Source organism: Monomorium pharaonis, chromosome 1 (assembly GCF_013373865.1).
Source record: "Monomorium pharaonis isolate MP-MQ-018 chromosome 1, ASM1337386v2, whole genome shotgun sequence".
Taxonomy (NCBI): domain Eukaryota; kingdom Metazoa; phylum Arthropoda; class Insecta; order Hymenoptera; family Formicidae; genus Monomorium; species Monomorium pharaonis.
This window is the reverse complement of record NC_050467.1, coordinates 22,446,578-22,464,411: the sequence shown is the minus strand read 5'-3', so window position 1 is coordinate 22,464,411 and position 17,834 is coordinate 22,446,578. Positions and strand designations below refer to the sequence as shown.

At 38.0% G+C, this 17,834-nt stretch overlaps 6 protein-coding genes across 7 annotated transcripts; 2 read left to right on the top strand and 4 right to left on the bottom strand.

The window, feature by feature from the left end:
- Positions 1-155: 155 nt before the first annotated feature.
- Positions 156-2,630, top strand: LOC105836283. The gene is made up of 3 exons (XM_012680252.3): positions 156-543; positions 724-1,026; positions 1,335-2,630. Exons 1-3 carry the CDS (start codon positions 274-276, stop codon positions 1,869-1,871), a joined length of 1,110 nt encoding a protein of 369 aa, XP_012535706.1. The 5' UTR covers positions 156-273; the 3' UTR covers positions 1,872-2,630.
- LOC105836142 (heparanase) lies at positions 2,297-5,953 on the bottom strand. The gene is made up of 6 exons (XM_028193750.2): positions 5,710-5,953; positions 4,627-4,943; positions 4,212-4,458; positions 3,657-4,016; positions 2,895-3,345; positions 2,297-2,813 (listed from the first exon to the last, which is right to left on the bottom strand). Exons 1-6 carry the CDS (start codon positions 5,810-5,812, stop codon positions 2,648-2,650), a joined length of 1,644 nt encoding a protein of 547 aa, XP_028049551.1. The 5' UTR covers positions 5,813-5,953; the 3' UTR covers positions 2,297-2,647.
- Positions 5,954-6,429: 476 nt separating this feature from the next.
- Positions 6,430-7,703, bottom strand: LOC105836690. Its single transcript, XM_012680935.3, has 3 exons — positions 7,466-7,703; positions 7,161-7,380; positions 6,430-6,771 (listed from the first exon to the last, which is right to left on the bottom strand). Exons 1-3 carry the CDS (start codon positions 7,592-7,594, stop codon positions 6,497-6,499), a joined length of 624 nt encoding a protein of 207 aa, XP_012536389.2. The 5' UTR covers positions 7,595-7,703; the 3' UTR covers positions 6,430-6,496.
- A 218-nt stretch (positions 7,704-7,921) lies between these two features.
- On the bottom strand, positions 7,922-12,901 carry LOC105835956 (bromodomain-containing protein 8). 2 transcript variants are annotated; one of them, XM_012679769.3, is made up of 4 exons: positions 12,717-12,901; positions 10,000-11,982; positions 8,717-9,945; positions 7,922-8,495 (listed from the first exon to the last, which is right to left on the bottom strand). In XM_012679769.3, exons 1-4 carry the CDS (start codon positions 12,733-12,735, stop codon positions 8,319-8,321), a joined length of 3,408 nt encoding a protein of 1,135 aa, XP_012535223.1. In that variant the 5' UTR covers positions 12,736-12,901; the 3' UTR covers positions 7,922-8,318. The 2 variants fall into 2 exon arrangements, with proteins under 2 accessions (XP_012535223.1, XP_012535141.1); XM_012679687.3 differs by having other exon boundaries at positions 8,717-11,982.
- Positions 12,902-13,052: 151 nt separating this feature from the next.
- On the top strand, positions 13,053-16,707 carry LOC105836360 (tetraspanin-33). Its single transcript, XM_012680375.3, has 5 exons — positions 13,053-13,355; positions 13,657-13,860; positions 13,939-14,112; positions 14,223-14,354; positions 14,876-16,707. The coding sequence occupies exons 1-5, from the start codon at positions 13,269-13,271 to the stop codon at positions 15,110-15,112; spliced, it is 834 nt and encodes a 277-aa protein (XP_012535829.1). The 5' UTR covers positions 13,053-13,268; the 3' UTR covers positions 15,113-16,707.
- Positions 16,708-16,811: 104 nt separating this feature from the next.
- LOC105836504 (AN1-type zinc finger protein 1-like) lies at positions 16,812-17,829 on the bottom strand. Its single transcript, XM_012680610.2, has 2 exons — positions 17,377-17,829; positions 16,812-17,279 (listed from the first exon to the last, which is right to left on the bottom strand). The coding sequence occupies exons 1-2, from the start codon at positions 17,800-17,802 to the stop codon at positions 16,890-16,892; spliced, it is 816 nt and encodes a 271-aa protein (XP_012536064.1). The 5' UTR covers positions 17,803-17,829; the 3' UTR covers positions 16,812-16,889.
- Positions 17,830-17,834: the final 5 nt, after the last annotated feature.

Below are 17,834 nucleotides of genomic sequence, written 5' to 3'. Positions count from 1 at the left end.
TAACTTTTCTCATTAAACGATGAGATATGATACAAATCTTGCTGAAAAAAAATCAAAGTGAAACTTCGAAGCGACGTTTCTCCCGTCTAGGCGGGGCGCACTTTTAAAGTCCGGAAGTGCATCGGCCACGTGACAGATGAGTCGGCGTCACGACTGTCACGAGGTTCGTGGTCAGGTGCTTCAGATCGGAGTGCCTTCTGCTCTCAGTTACTGTACGTACGGTTTAGCGTGAGTTTTGCGTTCGTTCCACCCGGCCTCGACTCGATCTCCAGGATGACGGGTGACACGGGAAAGTCGAGCAACCTGATAATCCTCGCGCTGCTCGCTGTCTGTCAGCTCGATCTTGGTCGTGCCTGCACGCCCGCCGTAATTTGGTGCCCACACGAGTCGTCCGATTACGACGCGGTATATCGAGCGGCGCCGTCGAGTCCGCTGCAGAAGTTGACGTCCGAGGAGTTCGAGAGGATCCTGTTGCAGTTCAACATCACCGAACCGGCGGTCATCGCCGAGGAACTTTGCGTCGAAGATCTGCGGAACAGCAAGGTTAGTCTTTTGTCTCCTCCTGGCTATTCATCTGTATTTACTTGCATTATGATCCATAAATGTATCGTTCGTCTCACATGCGTTCTGTATGATGAATAATTAGAGTTAAGATAATAGTTATATTAATTATCTTCTCTCTAAAGAAATTACAAAGTTGTTACAAGTATGCAAATATTGCAGGTGCTGTCAAACACCACCAACGGCTCGAAAATATTTTACTATCCATGTGTCGTCACGTCGGACACGGTATTTCGGAAGATCTACAAGCAGATAAGAATGATAGAGGATATGAATGACGATCACGAGTTCAACATGGTCCTCAGGGACGTCGATTCAAGCGGATGCATAGCACTTACAGGGAAACAGTGTCGTTATAGTCATACTGAACGAATAAAAAGAGAAACAGTTGCAGACAATTCTACAGAGTTCAAGATAAACACAGATAAAGTCCTTTTGTATTCCACAAAGCCATTGTTATTCAAGGTAAACAACATTGTTTGATTAATGTTAATATTACATGAGAAATTTTATAGACTTTATAATATGCATTAACATTAGGATTATCAATTATGGTATCATTTTGACTAATCATTTCAATTTCTTTTGTATTACATAATACAGAATATTAAAAATATGTGAAAATGATTGAATTAGCATGATAATTCTAGTAATAAGATGTCATTGGTAATTTTTAGTATTAAGCAATAAAAGAAAAAGAAAAGAATTATTTTCGATATTGATTAATTGGACAAATAGAAAATTGAAGGTAATATAAAGAATTATTATTGAAGGCATCCGACAAGGCAGAAGTGGTGATACTTGATCAATCCAAAGTCAGAAGTGCAATAAGTCGTAAGGACAAAGATAAGGGAAACACAGTGATCCTGACTATCAAGTTTGCTGATGTTAAGGACATCGGCAGTCTAACACTCGAATTTTTCTTCAATGTCAAGAGCATCGGCTATTACACATTGAAAAACGTAACCTACGAGACGAATAACGGGATCGACGTTCTATCTACCAGGCGGGACATTTCCTTTCCAGTTGGTTTCTCCTACCATTGTTCACCGGAGACAGTTTTTGTGAACGGTACCACATACTTAAGTATCAGCGATATGCAGGTGCAGGCCGATCACAAAAACGCGACATTCGGCGATGCGTACGACTGCGTCGGTTTCACCAGTATACCGATCTGGACAGGAATATTTGTCACAGCGATACTGGGTTTGATCATGATATGGGCTCTCATTATGATCATGGATATCCATACGATGGACAAATTCGATGATCCCAAAGGGAAGACTATCACGATCTCCAGCACAGAATAATAACTTTTAATGCAATTGTAGGTATTGAGTATTCGTGTGCGAAACCAATTATCGCAGATATCGTGTTGATTGTTCATAATAACGATCGTCTTGAAACATTTAATTTTTCTGATTTGAAGTCATATTTTCATATAAAAAACCGAGAGAGTATTGAGTAACAATAATACTAGTCTCATTACTATGAACTTTCGCTCGATGTATAAATATCATTCCTTTGTATAATATTATCTTACGTTCGATATTTATAGATTGTTCATTATTGTGCGTTTGTATGATACAGTGGTTATGAACTTATTTTAGCATTTAGTCCTTACACTCTATGATAAATATAAGAAAAGTTGTAAAATCCTTCAAGTATAATTGAAAGGTAACCTAACGTATATCACATTAAATAAAAACACGAAGTGTTTTTTTAAACAGGAATATAACAGTAGAAAAAGAAATTTATTGTATAGCCATATATATAAAATCACAGTAAAAATAAACAATTGCATACAATGTTACTGCCTGTTACTGTTGGTGCAATTTAACGTTTATTATAAAAATAGTAAAAAAATAAGATAAATTGCGAACTGAAACTTGTGTTACGCGGTAGATAAATAAATTTATATTCGAGATACGGTCCCGCGTCCTTCTTTAAACTTAAATTCACGCCTGTATAAGCTTCCTTGTTAAGAATTTGTAAAAAATATGTAACATAAGCTATATAAATGTTTAATATAATGTATAAGACGTACAATATAAATGTCTTATATAAAATCGACTTGTCGCCTTATTTACGTCGAACATGCAGGCACATCGAGACCATGAATTATCAGGAACACCATGGAGTACGGTGGTAAAAACACGGGATTAGAATCCAATATCACAGGTCGAAACGGTGGCAAATCTCCGTTTGGTCGCAGCTTCAGTGCTTCAGTCTCGTTGTTAAGCTTTATCTTACTGCACAAAACAAATATATAACTTAGATTCATTATTTGGCTTGATATATAAAATTTCACTTAATTATTGTTTTATACATACTAAGATTGTAAATGATCAGAGGTCAGAGCATAATAGAAAATCTTTGTAGTTTTATTATGTTTGCTCTGTGCAAACAAGTTTGAAAAATCTATGTAGGCTGCGGTCTTGTCTATATTCATTCCGTAGACTGTGATAGCCGGCACTCTAGCGATTAGGGCTTTCTTCGGTGTGCAGTGTGCGTATAATCGTACGTAGCCGTAATTATCAGGTGTGACCAACCGTAGGACCTTCTCCGATACGAATTGCTTATAGAAGACGCTGACCCACCAATCGGGATTTGGGACGAGATCCGGTGATACCATAGCGTAATTCCCACCAAACAACGATTGTCTTGTGACGACGTTTAATCCTGCTTTAGCGCTGTATCCTAATTTATCCAACCATAGAAATCCGGCTACGAATCTGTCGGATAATTCAGGCGCGCCTCCGCCAAACGCGGTGCTAGTTTCCGCTGTAAATGAAATCTTCTATTGAATTTTTGTGTATACAGTAATATTGAATCTTTGTTATACAGTAATATTATCTTAATTGAGAAATTTATCCCAAAAAGATTATACACAATGAATAATGATTAAAGATAAATTAAAAAATTGTAAGGTCTGCAATTAAAAAAAAAGATATATATTTAGAAATATTATGTTTTAATATAAGTATAAATAATAGCATTGTAATTTAAAGAAATAATTTTATAAAAATAAAATAAAGTGAGACCTAGTAACACAATATCCAATATTTGAATATTGATAATATTAAGGCACTTACATAGCCACATGGAAACGTTTTTCCCCGACTCGGCAATGAATTGTCTCATAGAATTGATTTGCGCCGGTAACCAGTTGAAAGTGATAGGATTCACGAAATCATTAACTTTAGCCTCTCGTCCATTCAGATAATACTGATGCCAGGTGACAAAATTCACAGTGCTCTTTTGGTTGCTCAAAAAGGTCTTAACATATTGCTCTCCCATTTTACTTAATTCTCCAACGTGATTCACTTCCGGCCCAACGAGAATACTATCGACATATCCCGCTTCGTTTAGTAGTTGCCTCAAATGATCATAATCTTTTGCAAGTTCAGTTGCAGAGACAGTCACATTAAATACATGTTTGAAGGAATTTGGCTCTAAAAATATCAAAATAAGTACCAGGAATTACATACATATATGTATATTGTTATACATGTGTGTGTGTGTGTGTGTGTGTGTGTGTGTGTGTGTGTGTATAATTAAAGTTACCTTCTTAATTTGTTATTTAACATTAAAATATTTATATGTATTAATCACTTGTATGTATCAAACTTTGTATTATAATTGTTTACCGTTTCCTAATTGCCAGTCTAGTATCATGCCTTGATTCTTAGCAAACGCGATAATCTCTTGTGCGTTACTGTCATTCCAAACCCCATCTGGATTTCTGAGCAATACGTTCAGATCGAAGATCATTCGTAATTCTGACTTTGCCGCAAAATCATAGACTGCGAGCAGATCTACACCAGAGATGGAAAAGTTGCTGATGTCTTGGCCATCTATGGGGCTGAAGACCTTCTCAGAAGAGTTTTGCTCCATCTAAATCATTACACATAACATTACGATCATCACAAGATTAAAATCACAATGGATTTTATAGCGTTTAATATCATTCTATAATTTTTAAATAAGTGAAATAAGTAAATGAATTTCTTCTACAGCACAGTTCACAAAATTATTTGTTTTATTTATAGAGATTCAACCAACCTGATCCCGTATAAATGTCAGACAATCCGCGGAGGTTCCACCCACTCTGACATAAGCAGGACTCAGGTGGTGGGCCAAATTGATGAATTTTTTTTGTCCAGTAGGCAACTCAGCCATTTTTCGAAGCAAAGATGTGTCAAGACCAAACGACAAGAACTTGTCAGAGACAATGTGTAACAGAGGCTGTTGTCTGTCAAAATGGAACACGTAGACACGGGTTGGAGCATGAAGATTGGAGTTCCATAACGAGAGAATGAATATCGTGAAGCATAAGCCAAATCCAGTGCAGTAGAGTAAAGAGCGTAGAGCTGAAGAACCTGTTATAGAGAAAACATGTAAAAATTTATTAATAGAAAAACAAAACAAAAAAATGCAGATTTAACTTTAGAGTGCTATTTATATTTTTTCAATTTTAATATTACTTTAAAAATTCACACACATACGTTCAAATAAAAGTGTGAATGTGAGTTTTCCAGCAAGTATCATGACAGGATATAGTTTTATCATTGAATATAAATAATTGTACTGAGACGTGCACAGCCACACAATTTTTTATCAAGAAGCAATTCGAAGAGAGCATTTAATGCATGAATCACTCCAGCAGTAATTGTGTTTGCATTTGCATCTTTTCATTAATCAAAAAGAAGCTTCATTCCAATGGTACTTTTCCGATTGGTCGAGATGTAAAATGAAAAGCAGACGTAAATCGTCAATCGCTATGTATGTGATTCAGGCACGAGACAAATATTTTCATATTTCATGTATCGTATGACTAATTTTTCAAACGTATCGATTAGCTACAGAATAGAGAATTCCTCAAGTTTCCAGAAAACTATACATGAACTCTATTATTGTTTATTATTTTTTATCGTGCATTGCTCTATTTTTTATCTCTAATATCTGTTTCTTCTATTCTTTATTTTTCATTGTGTTGGCCTTTATAATAACTAATGTAATGTTAATTTAGACGAGGTAATTAACTTAAAAGTGAAACGAGACGAGCAAATGCAAAGTCATAACATTCGCCTCGCGTGTAATCTCTTCGTCGAGATGCGTGTTTCTTTCTTCCAAGGTTCAACTTACCGCCACGCACGCGCGTTCCTGATATCGTGCTGAGATTCTGATACCGGTTTTTGTCCCAGTCATAGCCCAACATTGTCGAGGAAGTTCTCACTGAATTACTCATCTCGGCAGTACTGCTGGTCACAAATGTCACACGCACATTCGCCCCTGCTCACTGAGCTCACTCTTCTCTCTTCTTGCGCATCGACGAACAATTGAAAGCTCGAACTTCGCCTGTTTCCGCTGTGTTGACAGATATCAGGGCACGCGCAGTGAAAACAACGTTAGCAGACGCTATTAGACTGATTTTCATGTGTCGTATTCAAATCAGATCAGTGATTCAAATGCAAATTTTTCAAGCGTATTGATTGGCTACAGAATTAATAATGTCTGACCATTTTAAAGTTCAATCACGTAGATATTTGATTGTAATATCGTTAGATTCACCATGAAAAGTAATAGAAAATAAAAGATAACAATAGAAAACGTTAAAATACAATAGGAATAGTTTAAAAAAAGTATTCTAAACGTTTTAACTTATAGATAGAATTAATTTTATTAATTAATTGCGTCTGCTTATGATAAGAATATACATATAATTTGTTCATACTTATATAAAAAATTAAATTCATATTGAACTAATATTGCAGACTAAAAATTAAATTTAAATTATTTTGGCAAACAATTCAGGTATAATTTGCGAGAATTCAAAGTTTCTTTAATTAATAATTGCAAAAAATATACATCTTACCTTTTTTATTTTTTATTTTCGGATTATAATAACATATATCACTGGGACATTAAGATTTTATTTCTGTTTAGATTTAGATGAACCATATGCTTTTTTCATTCGAGTTTTCTTGTTGTTCCGTAGTGTGTGACTTGATTGTTTACAATGATTTGTACGCAACAAGTTTGTTTTATGATCCTCGAGGCGCGAGCTAGAAGTAGATGCAGTCTGATGTTCCGAAGAAACATGCACTTCTATTGCACAATCCGTTTTTTCAGTACTTGTGCACGACGCTTTTACCGATTGTAATTTCTTCGTTTTAGAATGCAACCAACGTCTTCGTGTTTTGCGAACTACAAATAATTACACATCCAAGTGTGGTTATATCAAGTAATTTAATGTCAAGCAATTGCATAATAAGTAGCCTGTATAAAATTATATAACTTTAAAACCAGGGATGTATCATATATTACAAGATTATGTCTACAAAGATTATTTATACATTGTTAATTTTAAATGTATTGTTAACGTTCTATTTAAACGAATTTAAATTATAACACAATACAAAAAAAAGTAATTAAATTATTATTTTCTATATATAATAAAAATAATGTAATATTAAAAATTGAAAAATGGAATATATTTAATATTATTTATAGATCTTTTTAGGATTATTTATATTTTACACATAAACAACTCTAGAATGGTAGAAAGTGGAAAGATAACATGAAATTAAATTTACTTTTAGGTAAGATCTCCACGTGGATCGAATCGGAACTGGAATTCGACGAACGGGGTGCACGAGATAGACTCTTGTTCGCGGCACGATTCCTGTAGGAAACGCTATGTCGACGCTTCCTCCTTGTGTTTAATCTTTGCCGCGACTCCGAACTGCTCAACTCGTCCTCCGCCCAGAATTGCCGATCGGTATCGTCCGAAATCGGTGAAGCCGGAACGGATGGCTTTAAATGATTAACATCATTCTGTAATATTTACATAAACGTGTGCGCATACGCTACTTATTTGCTTTTGTTGCGCTTCGCTTACAGCTTCTCCGTGGGTGTCCGAAGCGCGTCTTCCTCTCTTCTGTCCGACATCGGAGGCACGGTTGTCATAACCCTCCTCCTCGGAGCTACACACCATCTTCGCGTCTCCCCAAGCGCAATAGTAGCCCATCTTTTTATTTCATATATGTATCAATCTGTTGCAATTATATATAACGTGTTATTTATCGCATTTTACAATTATTGTTTCAACATACTGGTGAATTTTTACGATACTCAGATGATCGATAAGGCAAGCGTTACACGAAATGTGTAGTGTAATGTTTTTTTCATTATTTGTGGCTACCACGTCAGGTTCAATTATCTCGCCATAATAATTATAATAAAATAATTTTTTTATAAACTCAATTTCGAGAAATCCAGCCATTTTTCATTGAATTTTTATTTGTTTGCAGGAAACAAAATTGTTTCGCTCGACACTTTTGACAGCAAAGGTTTGTTTATCTCTTTACCTATTTTATTAATATAATTTCTTATTACATATACATTTAAAGATAAAGAGCCAAAGATGAGAAAGTTAAATTGAAAAAAGTATCTTGTAATCTTTCTCAAGTCGCAGAATTGTTTATGAGTATCATAGTATATCATAATGGTCTTATAAAATAGCTAAATTAATTTTATACAATAATTATATCACACATAATCTTTTCTTGTATAGGCTTCAAGTATCGCTTATTCTCGTACGTGGCGTCGATGCGCATACTTTGTCACAATACCTGAAAAATGTGTCTCTATTTTTCTCTCTCAGTCACATTCCTCTCCCTCAATTGCTGTAACGCACAAGTGTATCTTTATATCTGTACATATATAACACAGTCTGTTATTATTAATATAGTCTAATCATTCTCAGATTTTCTGCGTTTTTTCGAGCGTGGACTGTCGATGTCGTGTGGACTCGGAGTGATGTGACTTCGTTTCCGTTTAAGATTGCTCTCGTTTGCCTCGCTGCTACTGCTCGCTGCAGTTCTAGTTTCCCTTCGAAATGTTCCTTCTCCCGTTGCTTGTACCAATATCTAAAATTAAGTGGCATTAATAATAACTTCAAAAATATACACAAATATGCATGAATATTTAGAAATAAAATATTATGATAAAATAAATACTGAAAGAATATTTAAAAAAGCACTCTCTATCTTTAATAATATCTTTACATAATATAATATCAACACTTAGCAATATCAGTAATTAGTAAAAAAATATGTAAATAATAAATATATAAGAATATTTTTCTTACCTGCATATGTTGCAAGCACTCCTCTTGCATCGAAACTGCCATTTTAAATATAATCGTGTCGCGCTTGTTGTACATAATCGCATTCTGGAACATAAGCATGACGTCCCTCTGAAAGTGCATGGTCGACCTGATCGTACCGTTCTCGATGTTCTTCTTAATAGTAGACAGATCCATCGGTCGAAAGACCACCGTGTGATATCCAGGTGCGTGATCCTCCGTGATCGGTCTGAGGAACACTGATGCGAATTTGTGCGCGGCCAGACGACCATAGACGAGTAGAACCGCCTTCTTCCAGGCACGATAGTCCGCGCCCTCGCCGGCGCTCTCGTTCTCCGGTTCGCTGTCTACGGCGACGTTCTGCTTCTTGGAATACGTCTTCATCGCTCGGTTGCTACTTAACTTACTCAACGAAGATTCCTCCTCGTCCAATTCGCCGGGTTCTTCTCCAACTCCTGTGGATTCCATCTCTTTTACAATCTGCTCGCCTTCTGCTGCGTTTTTCTTGACGTCTTCCTTCTCCTCTTTCTCTTGCTTTACCTCCACGCTTTCTTTCTTGTCTTCCTCCGATAGACCGTGAAGCGGGCTTTTCCCGTGAAACGAACTTCCGCTAGCTTCCAGTTCCATTTCGTTTTTCGGTTTAGCTTCCTCGGACTTGATTTCTACACTCTCGGTTTTCTTTATGTTAATTTTCACATCAGTTGTCGCAACTTCAGCTGGCTCGCTCTTAATACTCTTTGTTTCTTCTATGGCTACACGCGTGATATCCTTAGCGTTTCTATCTCCGGCTGATTCATTGCTGATCTTCTCCTCTTTAATTTCTACATCCTGTAAAATGGAACTCTTGGTATCCTCCTTGGTATCCTTGACCTCTTCCTTCTTAGTGGAATTCTTGTCCGTGTATAACTCCAACGTTTTTTCGTTCGCTCCTTTTGTTTGTAACTTTACCGAAGGCTCTTCCTTCGTCTCCACAATAGTCTTTTCTTTTATCGCAAGAACTGCCTCCTCCTTGAACGATACAGAGGATTCTGTGCTCTCGACCGTGTTCTGAATGGTCTGTTCCTCCGTTACTGCTTTCTTCTTACTCTCCATACTCTGATTGCTTTCGTCGTCCTCCTCCAGGATCAAGCTGATGTCCTGCGACTTTTCCGTGTCCTCGGCACTGGGTAGATCGTTCGTCACCTCCGAAGAGACGCTGACAATCTCTGCAGAGGGCACGTCCTGCTGATCCCCTGTAATTTTCGCTAAATGTATTTCTAATTGATCTAATCCCGCGTTATCTTTACCTTCAGTGTCCTCTGGTGAATCCTTCTGCTCTTTAACGTTACCAGACGATTCTTTGACATCGGACAGCGCAGTTACTTCCGTTTCCTCTTCTTCTTCAACCTCCTCTTCTACCTCCATAGTCTCATCTATAGTCTCCTTTTTTTCTTCCGAGAGTTTAGAGTCATTCTCCTCAGTCTTCACGTTCGATGTGGCATCTGCGCAGGATTTCGCTTCGATGTCCGGTTGTTTCTCTTCCGCTGGAGCGTTCTTACTGGTTCCTCCATCATTAATTTCTATCTTCAAAACGAGCTTCTCCGTTAAAGTCGGTTTTTTGTCACAAGTACTCGTATCGGACTTCGTCCCCGACGATGTGTTTGTTACGGTCTCCGTGATCTCGGCGACAATAATTTTAGGCTGTTCCTTTGGATCTATGGCAACGGTTCCGATAATCTCTGCGATATTCGAAGTACTCGAGTCAATCTCCTCAATCGCCATCTCGCTTTGCGGCGAATCGGACAGTGACACGGCTTCGTCTACGTCCCTCGGTTGCGGTCTTGACGTTGTCGCTGTTGTTGCTGCCGGTACTTCCGCCGATTGTTCTTGAGGGATACTTGCAACAACCGGCGCCGCTGCTGTCGTCGTTGTCGTTGGCATCGTTGTTATCGAGCCGCTCGTGTCTAGTGTCTGTCCAGGGCTAGCGGTGATATCCTGCTTGATCAATTCCTCAATATCATCGATGATGTTATTAATCTCGTCCTTGTCTATCACATTTGCCATTATGTCTTTCTGCATCACGTCTATATGGTCGATTATCTGCACCATGTTCTCCGCGACGGGCATGTTCGTCGGCGTTGTGGCGGTCGCTGGAGTTGCCACTGCTGCTGCCTCATTTTTGATGGCCACCTGCTGAATCTGGGGGGCTTGCGATTGCGCCGGAGCTTGCTGGAAATTGCGCGTCTCGGAGGTAGTAACAGGCACGGTTGCGATTGTCTGTTGCTGCGGTGCATGGGATACGCTTGCGGAAGCAGTTGTCGTTTGCAGATTTGGTAGAGGGCCTCTCTGCGTGCTCGCTGGCATTTCCAGCAGCATGGAGAGCGTGGGAGCGCCGACGGACGGTCGTTCCGGTGTCGCATTCGCTGCGCTAGCAATCGCCGTCGAGACCATCTGCTGCAACTGCGGCGACACATTCTGTGCCAGCTGAGCGTTCAACGTCTTTGAACTGGATCCGAGCAGGCTGGTGATGGTCGGTGTGCCCGCCTGAACGGAGGTAGGAGTGGATGGAAAGGACTGGATAGTCTGAGTGGTCGGACTCGGGGATTTCAGTAGACTCGTCAGTAATGGAGATCTGCCACCCCTGTTGCTTTTTTTCTCTTCGTCATTCTCCACGGCAACGGGTTCCGTCGCGTGGCCGGTTTCCTGTACCTGTACTTCTGTTGTACTCTCCGTTACTTTGCGATTTTGGTTCATGACCGACGAAGTTGAGACCGACGGTGAACTAGTCTCCTGCTGCTTCTGTTGATGCTGACGTTTCAGCCAAGCCATGTGAGTCCGCGACTTCTGGTCCATCTCACGCTCCTCCTGCTGTATATCATGCCACATCTTTTCCAGTTTTTCGTCGCTTATCGTACCAGACTTGAGGTGCTTTATGTCCGTTTTGAGTCGTAAATATTCCTCCTTCTGACGAGCCAGAATCTGACTTAGCTCGGTTATTCTCTCTTGCGTTAACTTTCGGACTACGGATTCGCTAGTAGTCTCGCCGCTCTCTCGCTTCTTCCTTTTTGGCGTGTCTACGTTCTCCAGCAGATGCGCGTATTGTATGGCGCATGACTTTTGCGAAAACCAGTCTGTAGACCTCAGCGATTCCTTTTCAAAAAATGGTCTCAACGATCTGGACACGCTCATCCAGTTTTGATCCCCAGATTTCAGTACGCTTGACGCGAGGCACAATTGTTCCCGTGTTGTCCATGGGTCACAGTTCGAGCTTGCACGTTTGTGTTTCATTCCTAAAATTTATTAATTTCTCAATTAGTTACTATTTAATTAACTCTTATAATATTGAATAAAAAAATATAAATAAATATAAATAATAGAATAGGAAATATTGTATAAAATCACCAAATTTACAAAATAAGTAACTTGAATCATAAATTTTGTAAATAGAAGTAAATAAGACAAAAACAAGTTATCTATAAATAGAATATCTTTTAAAAGAAATATTAAAATATTTGTATCAATTTTCTTCATACTTCTCTCCATATTTTTTTCTTAAAATTTACTTTTACATATATATGTTCTATTATCACATATTAAAGAGACAGAGAATCCAGTTGAAGTAAACAGCAATATAAAGCTGTGTTCCGTTTCACGCATAATGCATCATTCATCTTTGTTGTTTGTCTGACGTTAAACAAAGATAAACAATGCATTATGCGCATCATGTGTGAAAAGGAACGCAGCCAAAATCATCCGCGCAAATAGGATTTTTTTGTTGATATTGTGAGTTTGACAGGTTAGCGATATCCTGCTATTTCATATCGAATACTTATTAAAGTGTTTATTTTAAAACAAACAAAATGAGCAAATTCCAAAAATTCCATTAATGACGATAGATACAGGATGAGATTATTTGAGATCTACTAATTTAGAATCGAAATTATTTATTGCAGCATAGCTATCCTAACCTATAAGCCAAGCATCTTTCGTCAAAAACGTGAAGAATAACGAAAGTTGAACTTACTGTCCTGCACTGCTGCCATTACGTCTCTTTCCGATAAATTCTGAACTTGCTATGATCTACGAGGTACGCGTGACGCAACTTTGACTTGCAAATAACTCGTCGATGCACTTTATTTCGGGACTCTCCAACGCTCTTCAAAAAGAACACAGAAACGAGCTTCCTTCCGCTGTTCGAACATAGTATAATTACGAACAAACCAATGTTCAGCTAAAAAGAACAGATCTATGTTCATTGTCCAAATCGCTTATTGGTCGCTAGAGGGTTTTCTACACGCGCGTGTTCATGGAACGCGGAACGCGGACGGACAGCTGATCGTAAATTCGAACGCAGGAACGCAGGAACGTCGTGACGAGAAACATCAGGAAAAACGTCGTAATGGCGGAGCGAATGTTAGCTGTCGAGGTATGCGTCTCGGGTTGCGTTTTATCACCGTGAGCTGAGACAACGCGCAAAGCGAGCGTGCTAATCACGCGGACCCGTTACGCTGGGACACGTCTGTCTCGAGGAGGACCCGATCGTTTGTGAGATTCGTCGAGCATTCGCCGCGACACAATGATGAATAATCGCAGGCGCAGCAACTTCACGTATGTCAGCTCGTGCGTGAAGTACATGATTTTTATGCTGAATTTCGTCTTCTGGGTGAGCGATTTCGCCTTTAACGAATCGCCTTTCTGCATTCTTCGCGTCACACGCTTTCTCGTCCACGCAAATAGAATTCGTGATTTATTCCCAGTCAAAATAATATATAGCCACGCGTTTGTGTATTCGTTTTCGAATCTGTCTAATGTTTGGTATTTTCAACATTAAATCTCCACGTTCTTTGCACAAAAATTGGACGAAGGGTAAAATAAGAGCTAAAGATCAGTTAATGTAGAAACGGCGATGATCGTACTCAAATGTGATGACGGTACAGACAGAAACAGATTTTCTTTATGTCTAGCTATTTGGCGGACTGCTAATCGGCGTAGGTCTCTACGCGTTCGTGGACAAATGGCAGGCGACCGGATCTGTTCGGGTGGAGAACGTCTATGACGTTGTTTTGAACATCTCTTTGGTGATGTTGATAGCTGGTGGAGTGGTTTTCGTCGTCAGTTTTGCTGGCTGCGTCGGAGCCCTTCGCGAGAACACATGCCTTCTTAAATTTGTTAGTTTTTTTGTATATAGAATGTTCTCTTTGAGCAGTACGAAACTTGATTGAGTGACCAAACGATTTTTTTTTTAGTACTCGCTGTGTCTTCTAGTATTCTTCCTTTTGGAGATGGGTGTGGCAATCGTCGGTTTTGTATTCCCCCATACCCTGCAGTCAATCTTGGAAGAGTCGTTCACAGACAAGATAATTCAGACATACAGGGAGGATCCAGATCTGCAAAATTTCATCGATTTTGGTCAACAAGAAGTAAGGATTGTGAATCAAATTATTAACAATGATAAAAATACATATCTTACATTTGTAAAAATACATTATCAGTTTTGTAGCAAGATATTGATAAAAAAAATATATTTTAGTTCAAGTGTTGCGGCTTGAGTCAAGAAGGATATCTAGACTGGGGAAAAAATGAATATTTCAATTGCACTAGCCCTAGTGTGGAACGTTGCGGGGTACCATTCTCTTGTTGCATAAACGCTACTGATATATCTGTACGTATGTTTCTTACATTCATATGTATTAGGTCAATACAAGTCTTGATCTTTTATTTTTGCTCTTATTGCAATTTGCCAACAGATCTTATGATAAATTATATATTAGAAAGGTGACTAAGTTTTGTCTATAATAAACAGTTGTTACCACTCAAGTTACAGTGCTATCTTATGTTAACAAATATGAGGTTTAAAAATAGAATACGTGAATATAATGTATGAGCTTCAGAAAGAAACAAAAATACATAAATTGTACGCAAATATTCTTTTTTAGACTTATCTTTGCAAGTACAAATTAGCACTGTAAATACTCTAATGGCACCAATTTTTTATAGAGATCTCTTGACGTCATCTTACCAATGATATATGATACACTATAGTATATCAGTTTTGATAGCATCAGTTTATATTGTATCATCTTAAAAGGGGCCAAGACTTTTGCACTCGCATAATTAAAAAATTGTATTTTAGAGAGAGATTTTAATTACATTTATTGCTAATGAGATAATGTCAACTTTCAGAGCGGACTTGTAAATATAATGTGTGGCTACAAAGTTCAGATGTTACCAGTGTCGGAAGCGAGTAAAAAGGTGTGGACCAGCGGATGCATTGAGATCGTCCGGAGTTGGGCGGAACGTAATCTCTATACGATAGCCGGCATCGCTCTGGGCATTGCGCTCAGCCAGCTTTTCGTGATCTACCTTGCGAAAACGTTAGAAGGTCAGATCGAGTTGCAGAAGTCTCGCTGGCATTCCTGAGCTTGACTTCAGGCCACCTACCGTTACCAGATACATTCTGCGGCCAACAGGCAGGTGGCCAGCGGCGGCCGATCGCGCGGATCACAGGACAATGAGACGAATATAAACGCGCGAATGGCATTGCTCGTTCTCTTCGCGATCTCTTTATATGTACTGTGCATTTTTTCCCTCATCAAGCTCGTCCTTTATTTCAAGAATTTCTTTCAACTGTACGCGAGTAAAGGATAAGATTTGACAGTCGACGAGCTCTCTTCGACGCTAGACTATGCGTTTGCGACCATGGAGGCATCAATGAATATCTTGCAGAGAAATTATGTACATACGCGGATGCAAAAGTGGTGTCTTGTGCGATTACAATAAGCGGTAAAAGTTCTCTTTAATACTCAGGAAAGCATTTACTTTCTCGCTTACACAGCTGATTGCATGATTCAAAACGCTTCGCGCTTGCATTAGCGAGTTACGTATCATGCGATCGTGTGAATGCTGCACGAGACACGATTAATGCATTCGTCTGTACATGCGACTGGTAAAATTAAAGACAAAAGTGAGAGACATTTACATGATGAATTCTGTAATACGCATTTCACTAAACATATTATACAATGCGTTATATTATGTTGCCTTACATAATGGTGTGTTTAGAAAAATCGCCGACTTTTATAATTATATAAAACATCTGTTTCTCGCGTTATTCTCCTTCAAGCCAATTTTTCGAAAATTTTTTTCTTTTCAATACTTTATACAGTATACAAAGATAATTTGTGTATTAAATTAAGACATTTAGATCTGATGTAATTTTGTCTTTCTAACACGAGATAGTTCGTTGATGTATGAATTCCATCATTTTCAGCACATTAACAAATTTGTTTTAACGGTTAACATTGATATGTTGTTAATAAGTGACATAGGAGCTTATTTCACAAGAATTCAGATAATGATATCATGTGCACATTTTCGTATATGTTACTTCCATTAAGTATGTAAGAGTTAGAATATAATGAATTTAATATTAGTGATGAATATTATCTTGTAAATGAATCTTGAGAAATTAATTTGCTCTATTAGGTAGGTGTAAATTGAATCGTCGAATTGTTTTGATTTCTTTTTTTGTTTAAATATTTTTAAGTAGTTAAATGCATTTGATTATAGAGCAACGTGTATAATCAATTTTTGTCTCTTCTCTTTTGTAATTGACAATTACAAATGTATTGTTCTCCTATAAATAAGTGAATGTATGTGCAATGTTGAACTTACGATACTGATAATTATTAATGGTGATTCTCATTCACTTGTAATGTATGCAATGCCATATCTGTATACGTGAAATCACAAATGAGCGCACATTTATTTAAACATGGTATTACATTGAACATGATAATTTATATTTCACTGTCACATTGCATTAGCAGAACTCATGTATGTGAGACAAGAAACGTCCAGTGCCAAAGTCAGACTATTGTTGCTCTTTTGTTTTAAACAAATCTGACAATAATCTGGTATAAATGATTTGTTTAATGCATTAGGTGTCTCTTTGTCGAGAATAAATGTAAAACTGAATATAAAACCTAGTTTGTAATAAACAAGTATTATTCTAAGAGCCGTCTTCTTTCGCCATTACCAATAAATCAAATTATATTGATATCAACACAAAATCGTATAAAATATATTACGATACAATATAAAATCATCACACTGTTTCAATATTTGCATAGTTAGTGAACTATTGGACTGTTATTTGCAGACATTTCATTACAATAAAGTAATATGCGTACAACACTTATGTATATAAAGATGGATCTACAACATTATCAGGTACATTATCAGAATACTCCAAGATAACTCGCTCTCCATCGAAAACAGCAGAATCCTCAAACAATTTCATTAAAGGCGTCTCCATCTTACTGCATATCAAATTTCCGGTAGAATGTCGGAAGAGCTTCAATTTATTCGCGGTGGCTGTGTTATTATCGTTGGGAACTTTGAGCGTGTCCGCCATCGAGTCGATGCATTTGCCAATCGTCCAATGCATGTTGACGAAGGTACCTTTCGACGTGCCTATGTGCTTATTTTTAAATGTGAGCGGCAGATGCACGAGAAAGTAACTTCTCTCACTCGTTGGTACATTTTTAGGACCAATCGCGGAACATTTTACACGCATGAGTTGTACCTGCAAGCAAAGGAAGCACAGGAAGATGATAAAAATGTGTTTATTTGATACTTTTATATTAATATATTTGTTTTAGAAGAGATATATGTAATAGTACCTTATTTGCTAGTGCTGTATTCTTGGATTTCTTCAAACTGTCTGTGATTTGTTGATCTACTATAGCCTTAGCTTCTGCAAACTGTTTCTTTGGTATCTGCCACTTCTTCAGTTTCTGTGTCTTCTCTGTTTCGCTCAACTCCAAGCATCCATGATGCCTGTGTGCCACACAAAAATGCTGTTTGCATTTGATACAAGGCATCTCGATTGGTGATAAATCCTTGCAAGACTCTTTAGAACATAGAAAGCTCGCCGACTGTTCACCAATGGATTTCGTTGAGTTCTCCATTTTTAAACATTTGTGTGAGTCCATATTGAAATGTTCTTTACAGAAGACGGTCTGACAGTGCTCGCATACAAATGGCAAGAAATCCAACAATTTGCAGTCCTTTACCGAGCAGTGTTTGCCAGTCTCTGGAAATTCCATTGTGAGATGGTAATAGGAAAATAATTAAGATT